This window comes from Phallusia mammillata, chromosome 6 (genome assembly GCF_965637545.1).
Source record: "Phallusia mammillata chromosome 6, kaPhaMamm4.hap1.1, whole genome shotgun sequence".
NCBI classification, from domain to species: domain Eukaryota; kingdom Metazoa; phylum Chordata; class Ascidiacea; order Phlebobranchia; family Ascidiidae; genus Phallusia; species Phallusia mammillata.
The window spans coordinates 7,924,567-7,946,383 of NC_137257.1; the positions used below are offsets into that span (position 1 = coordinate 7,924,567).

Here is a 21,817-nt window from a genome sequence, read left to right on the forward strand (position 1 = left end):
TTTGCCTTCAGTATTAGTGAAACGAAAACACACTGCAAAAATTTTGAAAACAAACTTTGTCATGATTAATTCGCTCTAATTGTGTGGTACATAAACACAATGTCTGTATAGTGCGTAATCTAATAGGGATATTGGGCCAATGCCAGGTTTAAAATAACAGACCACCTGCTGTGTGGTGGGAAAATGGTGTAGCGTGGCAAAGTGTAATTATTTTCCTGTCAAATTTCAAGTACAATGAGTTAATGGACTGGGGCTGGGAAAACTTTAGCTGGTTTCTTGTTCGTTTTGGTGGACGAAATCAAACAGTCTATGATACGAATTGGATTTTAATTCCGCTCGGCTTTCTGGACCGTTCGGACTTACTTTTGCCACTGGGTGTATGAATAATAAACTGAATTGATGCAGCGTGTTTATTGAAGGGCTTTTCCTGTGAAGACTCTATTGACCAATATATACAAAAATAGAAAAAAATCAAAAATTTTATGTCAGCGAACTGTTTAGTTTCTTATGTCAATGTTTGGAAACTTATCTACGACAACTTATAACTTACTCAATATAGAGCTGTAAACGAGCATGAACTTGCGACCCGAATCCGAAAGTACAAGTTTCAAACCTGGCCCGAATCCTGACTTTTTAAAACAAAGTTCGTATTAGTTCGAAAAGTTGGTAAAAATGAGGCCCAATTTGAGCCCGCTTCAGTTAAACTTAAGTCCGAACCTGATCCGAAAAGAGCTATTCAGACTCACAATCCAGAACCTTAACAACACTTCATCAATATCAGTTACTATTTACAGTTGTGTGAACTATTATTAGCGCATAAAAATGACTTGTCAAATTTGACTTCGTTGTTCTGTGGTCACGGTCGATTGATGACGTTGTTGTCGTAACGCCAGCAGATTGGGTGGTCCGACGCCACGTACGTGCCCCTCCCAATGACGCAAAAGCAACAACGAGCAGGGTGGTCTCTGTTAAGGGAATTCACCTTCCATGAGTAAATGCTAACCAATAACTCTCAACCTTTTTCACACTTTGGACTGCATTAGCCACCTATTACAAGCCGTTCGTGTCTAATTCTGACATACACAAGGTATACTATTTTCAACGCTAAGGATATGCACACAAAAGTATTTTAGCGCTATGGATTGTATCTCGGTAACAAAAATACGAAAAAGCTAATCAAATTTTTGGCACGTGCATACTTACATGAATGGATTACGCTAACAAGTCATTATGTACATAGCATAAATTTGCAGTAGAATTTCTAAACCAAAAACCCTCAACATTCTACCAATTTTCTCTCTTGGTTCAATACCACTGAATCAAAAATCGCGACAGTAGCTACCACTTTCATTCAGCCGGAAAAGGGCCATCGACACGCCGCGTCGCACGAGACAGGGGCTCGTAATAGTAAACCGAAATTGCCGGTTACAGAATCAACGGGCCGGCCCAATTTACGGTCAGTCTTTCATCCCGAGGTGTCACCGTAGATTTTAATTCTCTTCTCGATTGACAAAGTCATCGTTTAGTGACCCAGTTTGCGGTACTATATAATAAACAGTGACAAGTAATAATGTAACATCAAAATCTTTTGTTTCATTTTTTTACAAGGCTTTCTTGTTTCATAGTTGAAACTTGACCAAAGGGTTAACTGACATGTCAATAAGTTGCCAGAAAATTTCAAAATTTCCTATCACAGCTATATATTAATACCAAAAAAAGTTTACAATCACAGTCTGACAGATAAAAATATGTCCAGCCATACTTACAAATTTACCATTTTTTACTTATTTCACATATTTCTTAACCTTTTTTCAAAAATCCTTCCAGTTTCAAATTCTTGCTACGGAGAAAACAAGGTTTCCCAAATCGACGGAGTCAAAGTAGCCTTGTGGTAATCGGGTGGCTTCTTGAGAAGTCTGAGTGGCCCTTGTGACGCGAACGGTCTGCTTTTTGCGGTGACCAACAGAGCATGACGCACGCCGGTATATAACAGCCAACAGCACTGAGCGCCTAACTCAGACCAAGGTGTTTTAGTGCGGGCGCGACCTTCAAGCTAGCAATAGAAGCTTGTAAAACCGTGTATTAGGACAAGTAACACCGTTTACGTGACTAAAGGTGTATAATACTTTGTGTAGTTTGTACAGAACTGTACTTGTTTTGTGCCTTGACATCAATAGGCAAGTTAAACATTATAAAATCAGGACAGAGACATACACTAACCATCAGTATTAAGGAAGTATACATATGTATGGAAAGTTCAACAGGTGTTCTTATTGTGGTACAGTAGCGGTGCAGCACAGCTAAAGCCAGGTGGTAATCTTTGTGTTGTAAACCAACAACAAAAGGAGACGCATTTGCCTCGTGGGAACCGCACTCGTGGGAAAGAGATAGAAAGTTTACGCGTTGTTGCGAACGTGGTAACGTAACCCAGTATAGCGCACTCAGCATGGTATTACCGATTCTGCACTCGTTTCTTGAATAGCAACAACGTGTAAAGATGATTTTCGTTAATGCTAAAACCAACGTACAAGGTATAACAAGGCAAGCAACTTTTTGATTTAAAACGCGATTTGAACTCTAGTTGAAAATCATTACTAAGCTGTAGGAAAACCAGCTTCGGCAAATTCCGACAACCCCCATAACTTGTTCATTGCTGACTGCACCGTTTTCATCAGAAAGTTCAATGTTGCAATAACCTATAAGTCAGCATGCAATAACCTACTCATTTCCTGGAGCTGCTTTACGACTTGTTTTATAGCTGAAGTGTTGTAAACAAAAAAACGTTCGCCGTTTCACGCCCACCGACATGAGCGCATAGAAATCGTATGTAAAACTGCAACGTATCATTTTACTCACAATAGAGTTTTCAATGTAGAATAAGAGGTACTGGTAACGAACTGCGACAGAAGCTGTGATAATCCGTTACTGGGTAGACGTCTTGCTTATAATGCATCTTTATTGGAAAGACCTTTAATGCTTTTTAAATCCAACGTGCGCAATAAGACTTAGGCATCAGGGAACCCGTCTTCAATGAAATTTTAACCGACTCGTCAGCAAACATGACAGTTTAGCTGATTTGCTTAACTGTCAGCTTGATAAACAAATAAAAAGAACGTTGACAATTATTGAAGGGTAATTACAACTTGTCCAGTCAAGGCTGTAATTAAGTCCTAAACAGTGTTGGTTTCACCGACCACCGTTTAACCTTTGGGTCGACGTTGATTGGAGTAGAACAGGCAATTACATCTCAGGAAAGCTCCCAAAATCGAATATAAAACGTGCTTCAAAATGAGTCAGTCAAATTAAATGCTCCAAGTAGTGATCAGGTTTTTTGATATTGCTCCCTTTCACGGTATAGGGTGGCAGTCACGAGGCTTTTATCAGGCTGTAGTGCGGTTTTATGTGATAAGAGATGTAGGCTTGGTGCTAAGTTTGGTTGATCTTCGGAACGGGTGATTGACATGAAGCCGTCGCTTGTCTCTTGAACCGTGAGAATTATTGAAACTGGTGAAAACCTCGGTGACAGAGCAGGTTGTGATGTTCTACCACAGAATACTCCACGTTGAGTGCAACATATGATAGAAAATATAGTGTGTTTAAAAATAAAAAAAAAACGTTTCGTTTGTTTAACGTTTAATCTCTCTGGTTTGGGCAGCTTTTTAACTTAAATGGGCTATGTTAGGTAAAAAATGCATTAATACACTGGATATCACTATTGGTTTTGAAGTGCCAAAGCCTATTCAACATTATAGGTGCTAAGAGCTATTTGTAAACCGTTGTAAATTTGCCATTGGCTGTGGCCTATTGAAATTTGTCTCACGTAAAGCTACAGAATGCCGCCTACGCGTGTATTTAGACTTCAAGCTGTTTTCCGGCTGCGTAAAGCGTTAAAAGTCCGTGATTCTGTAAAACAAACACCGTTATTTCGTCACAAAGATGTTTTTTCAACTAAATGTGTAAATCCACCGATGCGAAACACCTTAACTCTATTGTTGTAGAAAAGAAGTTTTAACGTGTGTGATAACGAAGCAAAGGCAAAGTAATCTATTTATCGTACACTTTTCATTTAATTACTTATATTCGATACGGTTGTGTGAACAAAGCTCGTTAGGGAACCTATTTTGTTATGAAACCAAGTACAAATGTACAATAGATGCCTAAAATACACATCAAGATTTAAAAATAGCGAAGATGGCATATTTCTCATGTCATAGAAAGCCTTCTTCTTACTGCTAACTGAAACAAAGTATCGCCAACATGCAAAAGGATCCTACAGCCCTTGCTTGGCGGGCGTTTCTCATAGGCCATCGCCACGCGCTCGCCTGGTATATCTAGCAGCGTTTGTAAACATGGCAGACACAGACGGGCTTGGCGGCGTTGGTGAGCGTTTATCAGCCCAGCAAGTAGATGCCTCGCCAAATTCAGACATGCTGGCTGCAGTTTGAAGAGCTTTTAATAGAGTTCAAAGCGCAATGCTCTGAATGTCTGTTAACCCGTGTATAGAATTTAGTTAAGAATACTTTCAGTCAACGGAAACACGGTGATACGATTTGAGGCATGTCAGAAATGGTTTTGCAGCTTGCAGCATTTGACACGATAGTATTTCAGCGAAGTAACTGTGGTGATTTTTTTGTTACAGACATACGCGTTTTCCTATAAAACTAACTTTTAAGACATTTGAAAACTTGTGAAATTTGATGATAAAAACGTTCGGAAAGAATAGCTTTGCATTCCAAGTGAGAATTCCACCAGAGTGCCGAGGTATTACATGCACTTTCCAGAACCCGAACAGCCCACCACAAAGCACAGCAAACAAGGATGCTGCCCAATTTGCGAGTCTACGCGGCCAACGAGGGTCTCAAATGGCTTCTGGCGGTGAGTTTGGCATTTTTTGTGTTGCAAATTACGAAAGCGTGGCCGAGGTTTGGGCCCAGTCGCCTTGGAAGAGACTTAAAAGCACTTTGCGCGTGCCTTGGTTCGTAGAAACTACCTTAGCTAACGGCGGGGTTAAACATTGCGGTTCAAAGTCAAGCTTTACATTACGGATACGAGGTCAAAGATAAACTTGGGCGTATACGCGGAGTCAAGGATGGATTTAAACTATAGGTTTTTGCTTTGCGTGGAATGTACTGTCATACAGGTGTTAGCTTGAGTAGATACAGACTAAAACAGCACGTGTTACTGTGAGTTTGATTAAACACTTTCTATTGTTGTTTGCTTAATTGCTATAGGCAGCATTTTTTATCTCAAAAGTGTTTACAAGTGATCGAATTTTCAGGTTACGTGTGTAATTATAACAGGTCAGTTCGTATATATCGATTCGATCACCTTATTAATTTTTTTTATCACTGGTACTTGCACAATATTAGTCCACTCCAGTTCAGTGCTATTTCAATATAGCTTTGGCGATTATGCCGCGTCAAATGCACGTATTGTAACAGCAAACATTCGACTGTGCAGCGCAGTCCAATCTTTCAACGTCAAAGCAGTTTTCAGCTGGCCCCGGCTTTGTATAGCAAAACCACAACTATTTGCCATTGTTCATATCTCGAGCTCTCAAAAGTACGTACAGGAGCGTTTTGAAATCTGTGCATTGTTAGCTTTGCTCATGTGCTGATCCAAAAGAAAATAAACAGCATCATATTGTACATTTTATTATATTTGACTTGATTTTCCATATAATCACCAAATACTTTTAACATAGTTTGTGCGCCAAGACCCAAATCAATCAGAGTCCCTGAAAAGGCGAAAGGCAAGTGCACGTGTAACCCAAACCCCCTAGATCGACCCAAAGGCCCCCGTTACCCACTTGACTCTGCCCTCGCGCCGGGTGCGCTTATGCAAGCAATACAGGGGTTGATTGACGTCTCTGATTTCGAGTGCTATGGGTGAGAGCTGAACTTCGAAAGGTGTGTAATAACGACCCTGCGTTGACAGACGGGATAAGACTTTTGTGTTCTTACGGCGGGTGCAGAACAGCTCAAGTTTCACTTTGCCTGCTTTCAACGCCGCCTGTCGTCTACACAGTGCATTAAAACGCCATCGATTTTAAATTGCAACAAGCTGTAAAGCGAAACCCTATACTTGGCAATTCAGGAATGCATTTAAGTTCATCTTATTACTTTTGTGATTGAAATTTTATCGGGAATACCACTCCAAAGTGGTAGACTGGTACAAAAGCCCCCAAAAGCGGTCTTTAGTTTGTGTGAATAAAACTTTGCATTACGTCTTACGGTACATTCCCTATTCAAATAGAATCTTATTGAAGGGTAAACTTTCCCGGCGCCCTTAATTTGCAGTGTTTTGGCTTCTCAAATTTCGCAGTGATATTGTCTGGCGCCTTAATATGCAACCTTAGGATGCATTTGATAGCTTTGGAGGTGCTTGGTACTCTTTTCTTGTCATTTGCGGCCAGACGGTATTATAAAGATGCCATCCCAATAGAATTAAAAACTACTTGTCGTGGAGAAAGTGAAAGTTGATTTGATTTTTTAGATCTTGTGGTTTACGATCAATGGCCTTCTGTTTTTCTACACTTTTATGTATTACTACACGGGACCACAGTTCTACTACTTACATCAAATGTTAGGGGTAAGTACAATATGGACTGGCAACCTTTCAAAACATAACGTCCATTTGACAGAAATAGTGTAACTTTAAAATACATCTTTTGAAAGTAAATGTATAGTTTAGAAATAACCGAAAGGCACCATCATCCTTTATTTCAGTGTATCCAATTATGCTCACGATAAATTTATGTGCTACAGCACAAATAAGAAACCTCTAGTTATGTTGTTACAAGATTTAAGGAGTACATCATAAGAGCATGTTTGTTTTCTCTGCGCTGCTTTCTATGCACGTTTCTCGTGTATCTCCTCTTTGAGAAAACTAAAATCTGTGCAAAAAATCAAAGTAATGACTTTTTCTATCTTTTACAGTACGGACTCTGTATTAGCCGCGCCAGTGCTGCGTGTATTAATCTGAACTGCAGTGCTTTGCTGCTTCCCATGTGCAAGCGACTCATTACCAGATGCAGAGGATTTAATTTTGTAAGTACATTCAATTACTTCAAATTACAAATAAACTGATTTTCTTCAGCCCCTAGTAGTTTTAACACTTTACAATTCGGTGTTACAAATTTGGGAACTTTTCAATACAAAAGTATAGTTGGAATATTTCTGCTTTTGTACACTGTGGCTTTGTTACTCGTAGTTATAGCTTTCAACTTAATTCAATGCCATTTTGCCAAAAAAACATAATTAAATTAACACCCACCGTCCACCGAAACATAGCAATATGCTTATCAGTTACAACGAGACTGCTAAAAGACTATTAAATATAGGAAACAGAAACCGCAGGATTAATTCGTCTCCCCATGAAACTTGCGGCCATTTAGTGAGAAAGTCAAACCATTAACCTTACTGGATTTTTCACTGGCTTAAGGGGTAACGTAGGCCGTGTCTAATGCCAATACAAACAGTAGGTGGCCACAAGGTCGCCCTTAGCAGGTGGCAAAAACCACCATTACTTATTGGACTGCGCCGCGGCTAGACGGTTGATAAACTGTTGGAACGAGAAAGAAAAACATGGAGGTGTATGATAAAAATTTTCGATATAATTGTGTTTGTTTGTGAGTCTTAGAATTTTATGAATACATAAAGCAAGTTACTTTATCTTAATAGGCAAGTTTTTTACTTGAATGCGCCTTGATGTGCAATTCGATCTTTTTAAATTGAATGCCTTTTAACATCAATGTTAAGTGTGTTATTTTTCGTTTTTAATTTTAAAATTTATAGATTTGAGTTGCACTTGGCAAAAGGTTGAACTATCTTAAATTAAAAATGAGAACTAATTCAATTAGTACCGATTTTGCAATATGTCACTTCCTACTGACAAATGTTCTTCCAGCTAACTCGATTACATACGCAATTTATGGTGCGATAGTTAAGGGCATTTACCATTCCCGGTGGAGTCAATTACCTACCTTGGGCGCTTCAGCATATGCTTAGCTATTGAATTCCTCACGCCGCAACGACAATAAAAGGGTGCAATGCGCCACGTCAATCACGTGCTCGTCACGGCTTAGTGCGCTCCCAAGAAAACACGAAACGCGCGGCGGCCACGCCGGCGTATTTACTCTCGCCACTGTAAATAAACTGATCACACGGTGACTGACATCGAGACATCGACGGGAGTTCCCCGGTTTTCGGTTTCCGAATCCCGGCGAATTTGATAAATTGTCCCAGCGTCCGGATTTAACGTCCGCCATCAATGCATGCTAGTGTCAGCTTTTGTGACTTCAGTAAATGTGCCTGGGCTGTGACGCAAATTGGCCATTGTCCTTCGCGTTTACGGAAATTCGTTTGTAGGTTTTGTGTTTGAGCAACGAACCTTTAATAAGTAACTTTGGCAGGGGGTAAAAATAAATTATTCAGACAACGACCAACGTTAACTGACTATCTTATAGTCAATGAAACAATTGTGGACACAAATGCCTTTGAAAATGTTTTAGTCAGCCATATGGGGCAATCTAACATGGCATTTTTCATTCATTTTAGTGCTTTGGACGCCAAGTTCGTCGAATGCTGGATCGAAGTCGATCTTTCCATATTTACTGTGGCTATCTCCTATGTGCATTAGCAGGTTGGTGTTTCATTTACTTAAACTTGAAACATACTCAGAGTTCCCTCAGACTTGAGTTTCGGGGTACTGTCATTTAAACCAAGATTTCACGTTGACCCAAGGTCGCGAAACCAGTTAGCCGGAACTTAAACGCAGCAGAAAGAGGTGTCTATGATGGCGCCATAATTGAGTAGCTAAAGATACAGTCTGTCGGACCAAATCGGTGTGTTCAAAACGTATGCGGTGCGCAATGTTTAAAGGAACATGTTTTGATAAATAACAGTTTAAATAGTGAATTTAAAACCATAATTTAAAATAACAAAAAATATGTAAAAACCAGCTTTTCAGTTCATGAAAATATTAATTTTAAATTAGTTAAGAGTGTTGAAATTCTCGCTGCGAAAATTGATTCTCTCCGTTGATGCCTTTAGTTTGATTTCTTGTTATAGTTGTTCCTTAAAATTTAAAGTTTTGGGTCTCTAGGATGGGTCCAAAAATGGAACAATTCCTTTCATCACCGTAATTCTAGAAAGCGTGTCAAATCTCGGCACCAATGCTGTTCAAACGTCGCCGAAATTTGAACTCCAGGATTATCCGATGAGAGAACGCGCTCGTTTACGGACCGCCACTGTTGCTTTTCGCGTGGCGATATGCTTATTAGGAGTCGCGCGTACGGGCACTTAATAGCCTCGACGGCAGCAATTTGTTCCAACGGCGCGGAATGCTGACTTTGGGACTCGTGAAGGCAGCTTGTTTTTGCCACGAAAATAGAGAATTCCAAAGCCGGCAATTACTGGCAGCATGCCTGAGGTGTGATGCTTTGCCATGCGAAATTACACTGCGTGTACACGTTCTAAATATGGATAGGTTGTACACTTGTGAGTGATCGACGTGTGGCCTTGCGCGTGCCACCTTGTCAGCATTTCGACATTGAAACGTTGAATTGGCAACATCTGCCCGGTATGCGAGGAATGATATTTAGATGAAAGCTTGCGAAGCCACTTTACTGTGTCAATAACTTGTCAGAGTGGAGATAACATAACAAGTTGTCGGTGCACGTTTTCAAGCCATGTAAACAGTCTGTACAACACTGTGTGTTCTCGATCTGTAAGTGTCTGGCGTGTATGTTAGTCTTTGAAGGATCGATACACGCTTGTTAAATTAAAGCCGGTTTTGGAATACATGAAAACTCGAAATTTGCCTGTCATTCATCTCAGGTGTACAATTCGTGATTTTAATTACTGATATTAAGCCATCAGTTTGAATTTGGTTTAATATGCAGTCGGTGGTTAGCCCCAAGTTTCAAACGTACCATAAAACCATCAAACATGAACGGATATATGCGGTCTCTTTGCGGTTTTTAATAAGATGGGTTTCCACAATGGAAGTTGAAGCGTTCAGGCACATCAATGCGATGATGGTTGTCTTGCGAAAGGAGGCCGGAATAACGTAATGGCGACAATTTGAATTGGCTGAAGTGGCCTGGTGCGCTTAAAGGTGCACCGGTGGAATTGAATACCCCGTTAGTTATGCTTGTAAAATTCTATCTTGGGAAATTAGTGACCCACCGCCAATATAACGTTGATCATTAGCATAGCTTTTTTATCGCAAAACAAACTTACCTTTAACTGTATAAAACTTCTATTATGGCATGAGAAAATTTAATACGCTTTCCTTTAACTCCCGCTGGACGCATTTTTTCTAAACACCAATTTTACACTCTCCTTTAACCACTCGAATGTGCATCTTATCTGGCAATTCGAGGTCGGTGATTGATTCCATCATCAACTTGAAGTCAAGTCGTTGTTCTTTGTTGCATCACAAGTGCTCGTATTGTTTTGGAACGCGCCTTGGTATTTCTGTGTTGAAACAATACAGCGCAGCGACAACGCGTCATTGCCAAGGCGCCCGACATATTGCGCCGCAAGTGGTTGAACCCACCAATGATGTCACGGTTTATTGATAAATTTTCTTGCAATAGTTTGTGACAAAAAGCGATAAAACGTATATCATATTTAGAGCGCCCACATGGCTCAAAATTTGTATTTTACGAAGTTGAAGAAATGTCAAAGTGCCCTAAACGCCCCTTTTCCTTAAAATTTCAATTTACCCTCTTTACAGCTATCGGCCTTATAGCGCCAGAGTAAACACAATTTTCGATCTTTGCGTCAAATTATGGTATTATATAGCATCTGTATGTGTTACACTAAAGCCGTACAAGCAGAATAATTGCATTATACTTCAGCGAAATGTGTGCAGAAGTAATTACCGCCACGTCTTTGCCGCAAAAACGTCTAACTTGTTGCCTAAAAGTCAGTCAATCCTATTTCGCACCGGTAAAACCACCATTGCGTTCTGCAAACTTAATTAAGATCTAGCGCATTGCATACATACAAACGTCAACCATTCCCACGATGCTCGATTTTTCGTTTGGGTGCGTTCTGGTCCAGAAAAACTGTCATAACATGACTACAGATTAACATGGTTAGTCGTAGCGACTTTGCCAAACTGGTAATAAGGTGAGACCTTGAAGTTGATTTTGCGGTCAATTTCTATGTCTGGTTGTCTGGCTCTTTGTTGCTTTGCGGTTGTCAGTGCAGATGCAACGGGCTGTTCTGGTGAAAATACATTTTTGGCTGCATCTGACTTCGTTGCGGCAATGGACCCGAATGCAATTAATATGTAACGTATTTGGGAAGTCTGGTAAAATTAGTGAAAGTGATCTTATTATCACTGTTTCAAAAAAATAAGTAATGGCTACATGGTTTTCAATATTTTAAATTTTATTTGACACGATGTTATCCACAAGACATTAAAGGTGTTTGACGTCAATGAAACCTGAAATTTCTTGGTTCATTAAGACGACAAAATTCTTGGTTAAAACAGAATCAGTCAAGTAATGAATATATATTTCGCCTTAATGACCTTATTTGTTCGTTATATTCACCCGCCATCAAATAATTTTATTGCTAAAATTAACTGTAATATGGTTCCTTTTTTCTTTCAAGCCGGTGAGACGAAAAATATATTGAACTGTAGCCGTTAAACAAAAATATGTTAAACAATATGAACTTGATCAAATCTACTTTTTTTCCCAACCAATTTCAACCAATTCTTATGTCTTTCGATGGACAACCGGTCTGTCAAGCACTTCGTGAGTGACAACGCGTGGCCAAGTTTCACTTACAAAGCCTTGACGTCCCAAGGTTGAGTGGCTGTTCGTTGTTGCGGCGCAAGTCAATCGTCGGCATTTTAAGCACCACTTTGCCGCCTGTCTTTTGTGTTGTCGTGTTGTGACGGGAGATTAAGAGGCAGGTACTTGCTCATACACTTGCACGTAGACATGCAGGCATGATTGTCCGGGCACTTCGTAATACCGAGTCGCCTGATGACACAGTTATTTCGATGCAACGAACAAGTCTTTATGCTAATTATAACTTATCACATAAAGATAATTTTTAGCAAAACAATGCATACAAGCAGAACAACCTTCGTCACGTTTGTCACTTTGTTGGAACTTAAAAGCAAATTATCACGTGTTACGATTTTGCAGCATAACTGTTCAACAAAAACTTGAAGCAAGCCCTACAAATTACATTGACTCATAAAAGGTTCCATTAGATTAGCATCATAAGCCATCTTATATGGACCGCATATAATAGCTTTGCCATCTGCAGACGATTAAGCCGTTGCTACGCCAATCCAAACGAGACGAGTCACAAGTGGGTCAAATTGAAATGTTGCATAAATCACCACCATGGCACCAGACATAATAATGCGGGGCTTTAAAAGCCGTCTTTGTTCATCTGCTCCCTGAGTAATGGTGATTTCCTAGCCGAATGTGTGTTTAGCGGGTACCCGGGGGTCCCGACGACACAGGCTGTGCTTTGTGCTTGAGTTATGACTCACGGCCAAGCGGCAAAGCCAATTGTGGGTGCAGATGTTGCAACTCGGCAATGATGCAACGATTGGCGCTCATCATCCATTTGGTGATGTAACTGTATGGTGACATAAAATTCGTGCCATTAAATCTACTCAAAAAAGTCAATTTGCATTACAAGACTCGTTTGATTTGACAACTCTGTCCATTAAACTGGTCTATGAAGTAATACGTTTTTAGCGACTCTAATAGCCTAACATATCCGGTCTTCATGTTGAATAATGCATATTAAGGGCAATCATGATGCATCATTGTGTAAACACTTGCCACAGTGCAAGAGCTTAAACAACAGTTACCTCGGCGCGGTTAGGCTATTTGTACGATGTCATATTTGCAAATCCGTTTTGTGGCGTAACCGATTCTTTCCGTTGATGTTTGTTAAACGGCGTAGAATGGCCCTTTGTGCTGAACTGAAGTGCCAATTTCCTTCTGCGGGTGCCAGTCCCAACACACGACCCCGGAAATATGCGCATGGATCGGCGGCATCTGTCAACACAAAACAACGGCAGAATATCTTTCAAATGCTGGATGTAGTATAGGACAAATGCCACCTTCGAGCAAATAGAAAGGGAACTGTTTTTGGCGACAGCTCCTTTTGTTATAGATGAGTAACATAATCGTGTTTACGTTTGAGCGGAAGTAGACAACAATGGCTTCGACTGGCGGGTTGAAATGACGTATTGCCTAAGAATAGAAAGTGATAAATTAGTGATACTGTACAAATGAATTGAAATTTGTCATGACCCAGCGAAATGGTCCAGTATAAACTAACTGGGTCGCAAACTTAATGGTTAATTCAATAATCCGATGTCATTTTAAAATTTCAAGTCAAGTTTATTTTGTTTATTAATTACGAACAAAACATTTCAAAGGACGTAATATAACATGCGCGACGTCTGATGAAACACAAAATACAAAACAAAAATTCTGATTTAACTTTTAAGGCGACTTGAGTGGGGGTTTCCAATTAGACAATGGGATCCAACATAAAAACAGCTGCACTTTAACTTAACCAACCTTCTTACTTCAAACTGTTTACATCCGGCATGCGATGTGTTACAGAAACTAAATACCTTGAACACATCAACGTTTTTAACATCTTTTGGTCCTTACTTATAATTGGAGTGAAACACGGATGCCAAATTTACTCTACATCCGTTCACAGAGTCGAATTATACTTTCCCACACAGATAGTCCCGTACGTGATAAAAATGAACCTTGTTTGTCGACTAAACATCGCAGAACGATGCACAGGTGGACTATAAATCCTGTCATGTGACGCAGCTTCAATGAACCGTGACATGACGTCATTGTTGCGAAAGTCCCCACATTGTAATTAGGGTTGGCCCGATACCCAGTGTTTAATCCGATACCAGTGCACGATATCTTCAACAAAAAGTACTGCGATCCGATACTTTAGTGACTACATGTAACATAGTATTATTCACTTTAAAATCATGTTCACTTTCTGACCATGTTGTAACAGCACAACAAACCAAAATTTTGATCGACGCATTGAATTTCGAATGAGAAAGTGTGATGCAGGTGTTTGTTCTTTCAACGATATGTTTGTGTCTTTATAAAATTTTCGGCTTTTAAGTCGTTTTAAACAGTCACAAATCATGCAATTGATGTAAAATTGACCCAAAACAGATATATTTTTGCCGAATTCATTTCGCATTTTGTTGTTGTCGAAATGATTCAGACAGGCGGAAATGCATTGTGCGTTCGTTTCCTACAAATGCCTGCCACCACCTTATATACCTCAGTTTGCGACAGAATTTACGCAGCGCGAACGCAATTGGCGATTAGATGAGACAACAACTTCCACACTTCCGTAACAGTGGCTACACCTAAGCCAGCTCAGTCTTTATTTAGTCTCGTCCCAGCCTTTGCAGCGAGTTTGCAAAAAGTCCGTTTCCTCTATTAATCAGTAAGTAACTGTTGTGAGTCACGTTGCAATTGGTTTCTCGCATCAGCAGTCTTTCTCGGTAAACTTTTGACCGCAGTTTTCATGTCAGTGCGTCATAAGTGCACAGGTCGAAAACAATCAACACTGATTTTGGCACTCTTTGTTTGAAAGGGGTTAATGTGTCACAATATGCTTTTTAACAAATTAACTATAAATCAGCGCATTGGTAAATATTGGTAAGTACACAGCAGAGGATAATAATATATAACGGTAATTGGTTTCACCATGTCGATCTTTTAAGGCAGCAAAGATTCACCATTGATTTGTCTAATTCAGTGGTTCCCAACCGGGGTGCCGCGGCACCCTGGGGTGCCAATTGAAGTGGTCAAGGGTGCCGCGATATATTGCAATATTGCAGTCCATTATTTATTTTTAACCCGTTAAGTGCGGAATTTATTTATTTCTAACCGAGTTTCAGTGCGTATCAAGTTTCGCGTCTCGCAGTTATTCCCGGCTCCTTGTTTCATACAGTTATTTGAAATACAGAAACCTCAAAAAATTGATCCAGTTTTGCCAGGGTGCCGCAAACTATTTATCTCTTTGATAGGGTGCCGCAAGGTCAAAAAGGTAGGGAACCACTGGTCTAATTAGTTGTTTTAACCACACATAGCACAACAAACCAAATGTTCGTATTCAGTTTAATTTTGCTCTAAAGCACGGTGCCAATATAGGTCAGGGCGTTAAACAACCAAACAGTCTCTTCGTTTGATTCGAATAATTAATTTTCGGTGTTTTGCTGGGGTGTTCTTCAAAGAGTTACCATAAAAGTAATTTAAGTAAAGCGGGTGTATTGATGTTATAAAGGAGTAGCAAGCCCTCCAAGCGAGCGTAAAATTCGCACCCTGATATCGCCTGACAAGAGCTGTTGCCAAAATATGATAATTGGGGACACTATAAACTTAGGCTTGTCACAATCCGCACCTTAAATCGTCAATGTTTTGAAACTTTTCCCAAGCCTTTACAGTCAATAAACAGAGTCACGTTTTGGCTTATAACAAACGTTTGGAGTCAACTGTCAACACAACAGTTGCAATAGACAACACTGTAATTAAATCAAAACGAAAACCTACTATTATTATTGACTGTTCTGCCTAGTATTATTTTTAACTGTTGGTGCTATTTAGGGAATAAAATCAACCAGGCGTGACGTTCACTGTCTCGCTTTATTGATTTTAGGTTGGAAGTCTGTTTATCTAAAGCAGGGGTGTCCAACCTTTTCGGCCTAAGGGCCACATGCGGTTTACGAATGATTGCGCGGGCCACTTGAGTGTTACTGCTAATTTGGAATCTTAGAAATAGCTGTCTTATAATTTCTAATTAAAATCGTCATACCGAAATTCTAATCTTGGACGATGGAGCAATGCGCAGCGATTTTTCCATATGGCTGTCAGAAATTACTGATCTTACAGGGGATTTAATGTCACATGTCAACCTTTCTTGGAAAGTTCTGTTAGCGTTACTTGCTTTTTGTTTCCTGTTTGGCATAATCTATATCACTGCAGAGTGCGGAAGATGTTTTTTTTGCTAAATGCGTTTTGCGCAAGTCTCTGATACCAGATGTATCTCAATGAACCAAGAAATATTACTGACTGACTCTTGAAGCACCAGTCAGATTGTGACGTAATAAGTAGAAATTGTGATGCGTAACAATGTGCATTGTGACGTAACTTGAACAGTTGTGTATTACTACTCTATTAACAAAAAAATAAAGCAGCAAACAATAAATGCCAATTTTTCGGAATGAAAGTTCACCATAAATTACGTAGGCGATTAAGTTGCCAATATGAGTCATTTCAAAAAATACCACGCGGGCCACTCAAAACCTTCCGGCGGCCCACATGTGGCCCGCGGGCCACGGGTTGGACACCCCTGATCTAAAGGTTATGAGTTCATAATTGATACCCCTCAGTCTTCGCGCAATAAGGCAAGTCACATAAAACGTGACTTGGTACCAACAATGTTCAGCTTGCGTCGAAAGGTTGTGAAACACGGGTTTATGATCAAAGGCGTGCCTTTTATTTGCTATGGGAAGTGCCTTACCATTAATTTTAGATCAAGCCTGCTTTCTCACATGTATGTCATCAATAGCATGTGTGATAAAAGTACTACAGACATACAAGATACAAATATCCTTAATATCAATGGTTGATGTTGTGCTTGTAGGCATTGTGAAGCCCTTACTGCCATGTTAAATGAGGCCTCTTCAAACGGTAGCTCTAATACAGCGGTTCCCAACCTTTCTGGTGCCGTGACCCCTTAAAACAGTTCCCAAGTTGCAGTGACCCCAACGATAAAATTAGCAGGCTTTATTGAATTTGCTTCTAAATATCGCGAACTTTATTTCTCACTATACTTTCTTTTCCTAATACTTGTCTTTCGATGCATCACTGACAGCGTGAAATTTTACTCATTAAATTTCAGTTTAGTTGACTATTAAGTTATAATTAGAGGATAGTGATATTATCGCGAGAATGTAACACAAGTTGGCAGCTGACTTGGTGATTATGATTATGTGAATGCAGTATTATTACGTAATAAAAGGCAATAATCAGCATTTTGTGAAAACAATTAAGTCTTCAAAAAAGAAAGATCCACCCCAGCTGTAGTTATTAGTTTTCATACGAGTTAACAAACCATGGCGGAAAGGCATGTTGATAACTGTTCTTTCGGTTTTTATTTGCTAAATTAGTCCACGGCTTAAAATGAGTTGGAAGCCATGGCCTTAGGCGAGGCAAAAAAAAAAAAAATTCCCCAGGCAAATTGTCAGGCGACCCCACTTGGGGTCGCGACCCACAGGTTGGGAACCGCTGCTCTAATATTTTGTACAAAATGTCTGGTATGTGTCTTGGTATCATGTTTACAATGTTAATCGAATCTCACTTTGTTTTTCAGTTGTTCACTGTGGTGCCCACGCGTATAACGCAAAGTACTTTTCAAAATATTACAGTCCACGCTATATGGACTTAAACGTGGCCAAATACGCCAATCAGGTATGTAAACATCATTCTGTGTTTATTTACAATCGATACAAGAAGCTATGTACATTGATGGAAATATGTTTTTATGTTAAGAACCCGATTGCTATGATATTTACAACGGTGGCCGGTATAACAGGTTTGATGTTGGTCGTCTGTTTGGTTTTGATATCAACCTACGCTTCTAAACCACTCAGGTTAGATTTTGTTGTTTATTTTTGTTCAGACTTTTTCAAATGCTAGATTAAACCCAAAAGATTTCATAATAATCAGTTTTTATAATTTTTGGTCATGTTTTTTAGTTGTAAGGTATTCCTTATCTTCACGTAAAGAAGTGTTTTAAATTACGCCGTTTAGACATCTCACATCAGAGTACTCAATTTGTTGATATACTGTTTGGCAAGAAATGTTCATACTGTTTTGCAAGATACAAGTTAATATTATTTCGTACCTTAAGATGATCTGTTTACGACTTTTCCCCTTGTTTTCAGGAAAAACAATCATGACCGATTTTGGAAATCCCATCATCTATTTATCGTTTTCTACGTTGTTTTGTTTCTACACGGTTTAGAGTAAGTCCATTTTTGTTCATCAGTGTGAACTACGTAACTGGATCTACAGACCATCAAACCCATTTTGACAAGCGTTTCCTAGATGTGTTTTTGATGATTTCATACCATCGTAATCGTTTTACCGTAATCGGCTTTAAAAGCGTTCGTAACCAGATTCCAATCTTATAGCTCATTTAAGCAACATTTTTAACGCTTTTATGTTAAATCCACAGCGGAGTCATAAAATACCAGACTAACGTCGTAGAGCATCAACCGGGCTGTTACTTAGAAATGGGTTCAAGAAACGAAACCTCAAGCCCACAACTGGTTATGCCCGAACCGGAACCATACCCAATGCCAGAAGTGCACTTGGAATCCACGGAATACAAGAAGCAGGCACAAATGCCTAAGAAATTCGCCATGGGGCAAAAGTCCGCGAAAAAAATGAACAACAACAAGCGCATTGTAATGCCTGAACCCGAGCCAGCAATGGTTAATGTTGCCCGCGAGCGTCACCATGCGGCCGGTGAGCCGGAGCCAATGCCGGAAAATACAGCGATGGAAAATGGTGTTCGCAGAATTTTCCTCCATGGGGAATGGGTGGAGGTTAAAGAATGCGATCAACCGCCTCCCAAATTCGCATCCTGCCCTAGAGAAGTAAGTAGATTTGGTATAGTGAGGGTATTTATATATCCGTGTATCACAGTAATTTTACAGTAACAACGATATCATTGCTTTATTGTTAAGTATTATGCTGTGTTTAAACGAATGTTATGTAATTTTTCAGACCTGGATTTGGCTTTGCTTTCCGCTTTTTCTTTACATCCTTGAACGGGTGCTTCGGTACTTTTACGCATCCAACACCGACGCTACTATTGTCGGGTACACGCTGCATCCTAGTGACGTCATTGAACTAAGATTGATCAAGAAAAACTTTTCAGCCAAAGCTGGTCAGGTAAGATTATCCTCTGTTGAAAAGAATACATTTTTAAAGTGATTAAATACTAAAATGATTAAAATGATTAAATATGCTTAATATTTGGTCCCGCAAAATTCCTCTAGAAGTTTAGAAGTTTAAAATTTGTGCTCTAATTTCATTTTTTGCCTGCAGAGCATTTGGATTCGTTGTCCTCTTGTTTCAAGAGTGGAGTCACACCCATTTACACTTACTTCAATTCCTACCAAGGAAGACCCCACTTTTAGTATTCACATTAAAGTTTGTGGAGAACTTTCTTGGACCCGTAAGTTTCCACATGGATTTTGACACTATACTTTGTGTTATGCTCAGCAGTGTTTGTATACACAAGTGTTTTGTAGCAAATAACGCATGTCATTGAAAGTATACCTTAAAAAGTCCTACATTACATAAGAAAACATTTGGAAAACGGTATTTGTGCTTTTTAGGTGAATTTCGAGATGTGATTACACAATCTGATTGGAATTCTTACCAGCAACGCAAAGTGTCAAGTGAGCAGAGTTACCAATTAGGCGACAAATGTGAAAAACGCGACAGCCGTTCCGACCAAGTTGAAATCCAACTTAATACCCCATCTAGCAATTCCGTAATAAATGATGTCGAGACAGCTTCTCTGTATGATAACCATCACTGTGAAGAAGTAAGAAGCCAGATTAGTGATTGCGAAATATCATCGGACTCTCATATGCCAAAAATGACTTCAAATGATGCAAAAGTGCAAGTCGACGTCGTTAGAAAGGATTGCCATGAAATGGATGTTCCTGTTTTCCCAACGGTTTTCGTCGAAGGTCCGACAGGTAGCGCTATGGAAGACGTATTCAAGTTTAAAACTGTTGTTTGCTTCGCCGGTGGAATTGGAGTAACACCGTTTGCCTCTGTTCTCAATTCTCTCAGGTACCCCAAACATACCTATTTGCTACTTCTTTTGTTTCTTTACTGAAATGAATGTATTGAAAAATATATACAGGGCGATTTGTGTTTTGTTGTTTAAGCTTCTATGTTTAGTAGCACGTCACACAATGCAACCTGATATAATAATTTTTGTATTGAATTTCAGGACGGACCCAACTTTGCTTTCAAAGATAAAACTTGAGCGACTCCATTTGGTTTGGGCCTGTCGGGACGTTGCGTCGTTTGAATGGTTCGCAAACCTGTTGCAGGAACTCCAACAAAAGGTGTGTTGACGTACTTTTGCAGCTATGTAGTTCGCAAAACAAAAATAACAAACCTATTAAATTTGAAAGTTTACGCCTAGGGTCACCAAACTTTTTCACAGTGGGTCGCATGGCTTACAAGCCGTAGTTTTCACGAATAGTTGTGGTAATGACACGCGAGGGTCGCATGGCTGACCAACCTTTTCCTAATTGGAACACGCGAAGCGATTTTTAAATAAATTTTAAAAATGTGTGGAATGTATAATCGTCTCCTCCAAGCAATATTCCTTTATTCCATCACATGTAACAAAAGAAGGCTATGGTTCGCGCACAATTACGATATTCATTGCTTTTGTCTGTGACAAAACAATAACTGCTTTAGATCATTTCTATGCCTTGTAGCAATCCTGTGGGACTTGAAAAATTTGTTATAAAAACCATTTTCTGTATACTTTACCGTATTACGTTATAAAATGCTGTATACGTTTTGTTAAACCAAAAGTATATTCGTCGTGCTATGGTGAACCAGGATTCAAACTAACAACAATATACATTAAGAGGGTCTAACTCACGTCACTCAATATTATTGAGTCAAATAAAGGCCTACAGAATAACAAGTTTGAACCTATTGTCTAACAAGGCTTTCAAACGCAACTTATAAAACGTATTTTTCAGTTGTGGACACACAACGTTCCTGATTTTCTGAGCGTAAGCCTTTATTCAACCAATCCAAACGTCGATATTGAAGAAGGAAGAAAACGGTTTGGACTGGAACGATGCCATTTACGCGCTGGACGACCTGACATTGCGGAAGTCTTAAAGGAAACTGGTCATTGTCATCCAAGGTACACCATACGTTGTGTTACCTATTGTGTATGGTATTGACTTTTCGTGTAGGCCTATAAGAGGTGTAAGACATTTAAAATGAATTTGGTGTTTGCTTTATGAACTTAACACAACTTTCGCTTTTACAGGCAAACCGTTGGAGTTTTCTGTTGTGGCCCAGCGGGTTTTACATCCTCCGTTCGTCAGCAGTGCTTTCAAACTACCTCATCCAGCAAAGCTCGGTTCGTTTTCAACAAAGAGTCGTTCTAAAATGTTCCTTCCTTAAAAAGGATCCAGCTCAAATTGTTACTTCATAAAACTCCAAGTATCTGCCAACAACTTCATGCGTGCAACATTGTTTTACTTTTTACCGCCGCCTTTTCCATATTTATTTTTTCTACTTGTGCCTTCAAGTTCCATAAGCTGATTTTATGGAACAGTTGCCATTTAATTTATATCTATTTATCGTTTTTTTAGATTGTGACTAATTTGCGTTTTTAACATATGCAGTATTTTTTCTGTCCTTTTCTCAGCATTACACGTTAGAAAATTCGTTCCATTTTCGTACATACGTAACCAACACTGTATGATTTGAAATACAGGGTCAGCATTTTGCAACGTTGGTATTTGCAATAAAATGTCTCATTTCAAAACAAATTCAGTCCCTTTGCTGAAGCAGAAAAAAGATCAGTTATGTAACTTGATGTAGCTTTCAAGTGAAAAACTATTCAATTAATCAAGAGCAGAGAAAATATTTACATGTAACTTTTACAGAATGGAAATTGGTGTACCTTCTTGACCA

General features: G+C 39.4%; 1 protein-coding gene across 1 annotated transcript; it reads left to right on the forward strand.

Moving 5' to 3' along the window:
* The first annotated feature begins 2,030 nt into the window (after positions 1-2,030).
* Positions 2,031-21,666, forward strand: LOC145234009 (NADPH oxidase 4-like). Its single transcript, XM_080098780.1, has 14 exons — positions 2,031-4,875; positions 6,496-6,591; positions 6,939-7,049; positions 8,559-8,643; positions 17,427-17,524; positions 17,606-17,706; positions 18,001-18,081; positions 18,294-18,717; positions 18,848-19,015; positions 19,172-19,301; positions 19,465-19,930; positions 20,094-20,211; positions 20,866-21,035; positions 21,165-21,666. Exons 1-14 carry the CDS (start codon positions 4,819-4,821, stop codon positions 21,283-21,285), a joined length of 2,226 nt encoding a protein of 741 aa, XP_079954906.1. The 5' UTR covers positions 2,031-4,818; the 3' UTR covers positions 21,286-21,666.
* The last annotated feature ends 151 nt before the right edge of the window (positions 21,667-21,817 follow it).

What these genes read in the sequence shown, in the direction of transcription:
- LOC145234009 (XM_080098780.1), top strand. Translation starts at nt 4,819, where the DNA reads ATGCTGCCCAATTTGCGAGTCTACGCGGCCAACGAGGGTCTCAAATGG. An exon ending in GATGCAGAGGATTTAATTTT is followed by an intron (nt 7,050 to 8,558) that starts GTAAGTACATTC and finishes CATTCATTTTAG; the next exon opens with TGCTTTGGACGCCAAGTTCG. An exon ending in TCTGTTCTCAATTCTCTCAG is followed by an intron (nt 19,931 to 20,093) that starts GTACCCCAAACA and finishes ATTGAATTTCAG; the next exon opens with GACGGACCCAACTTTGCTTT.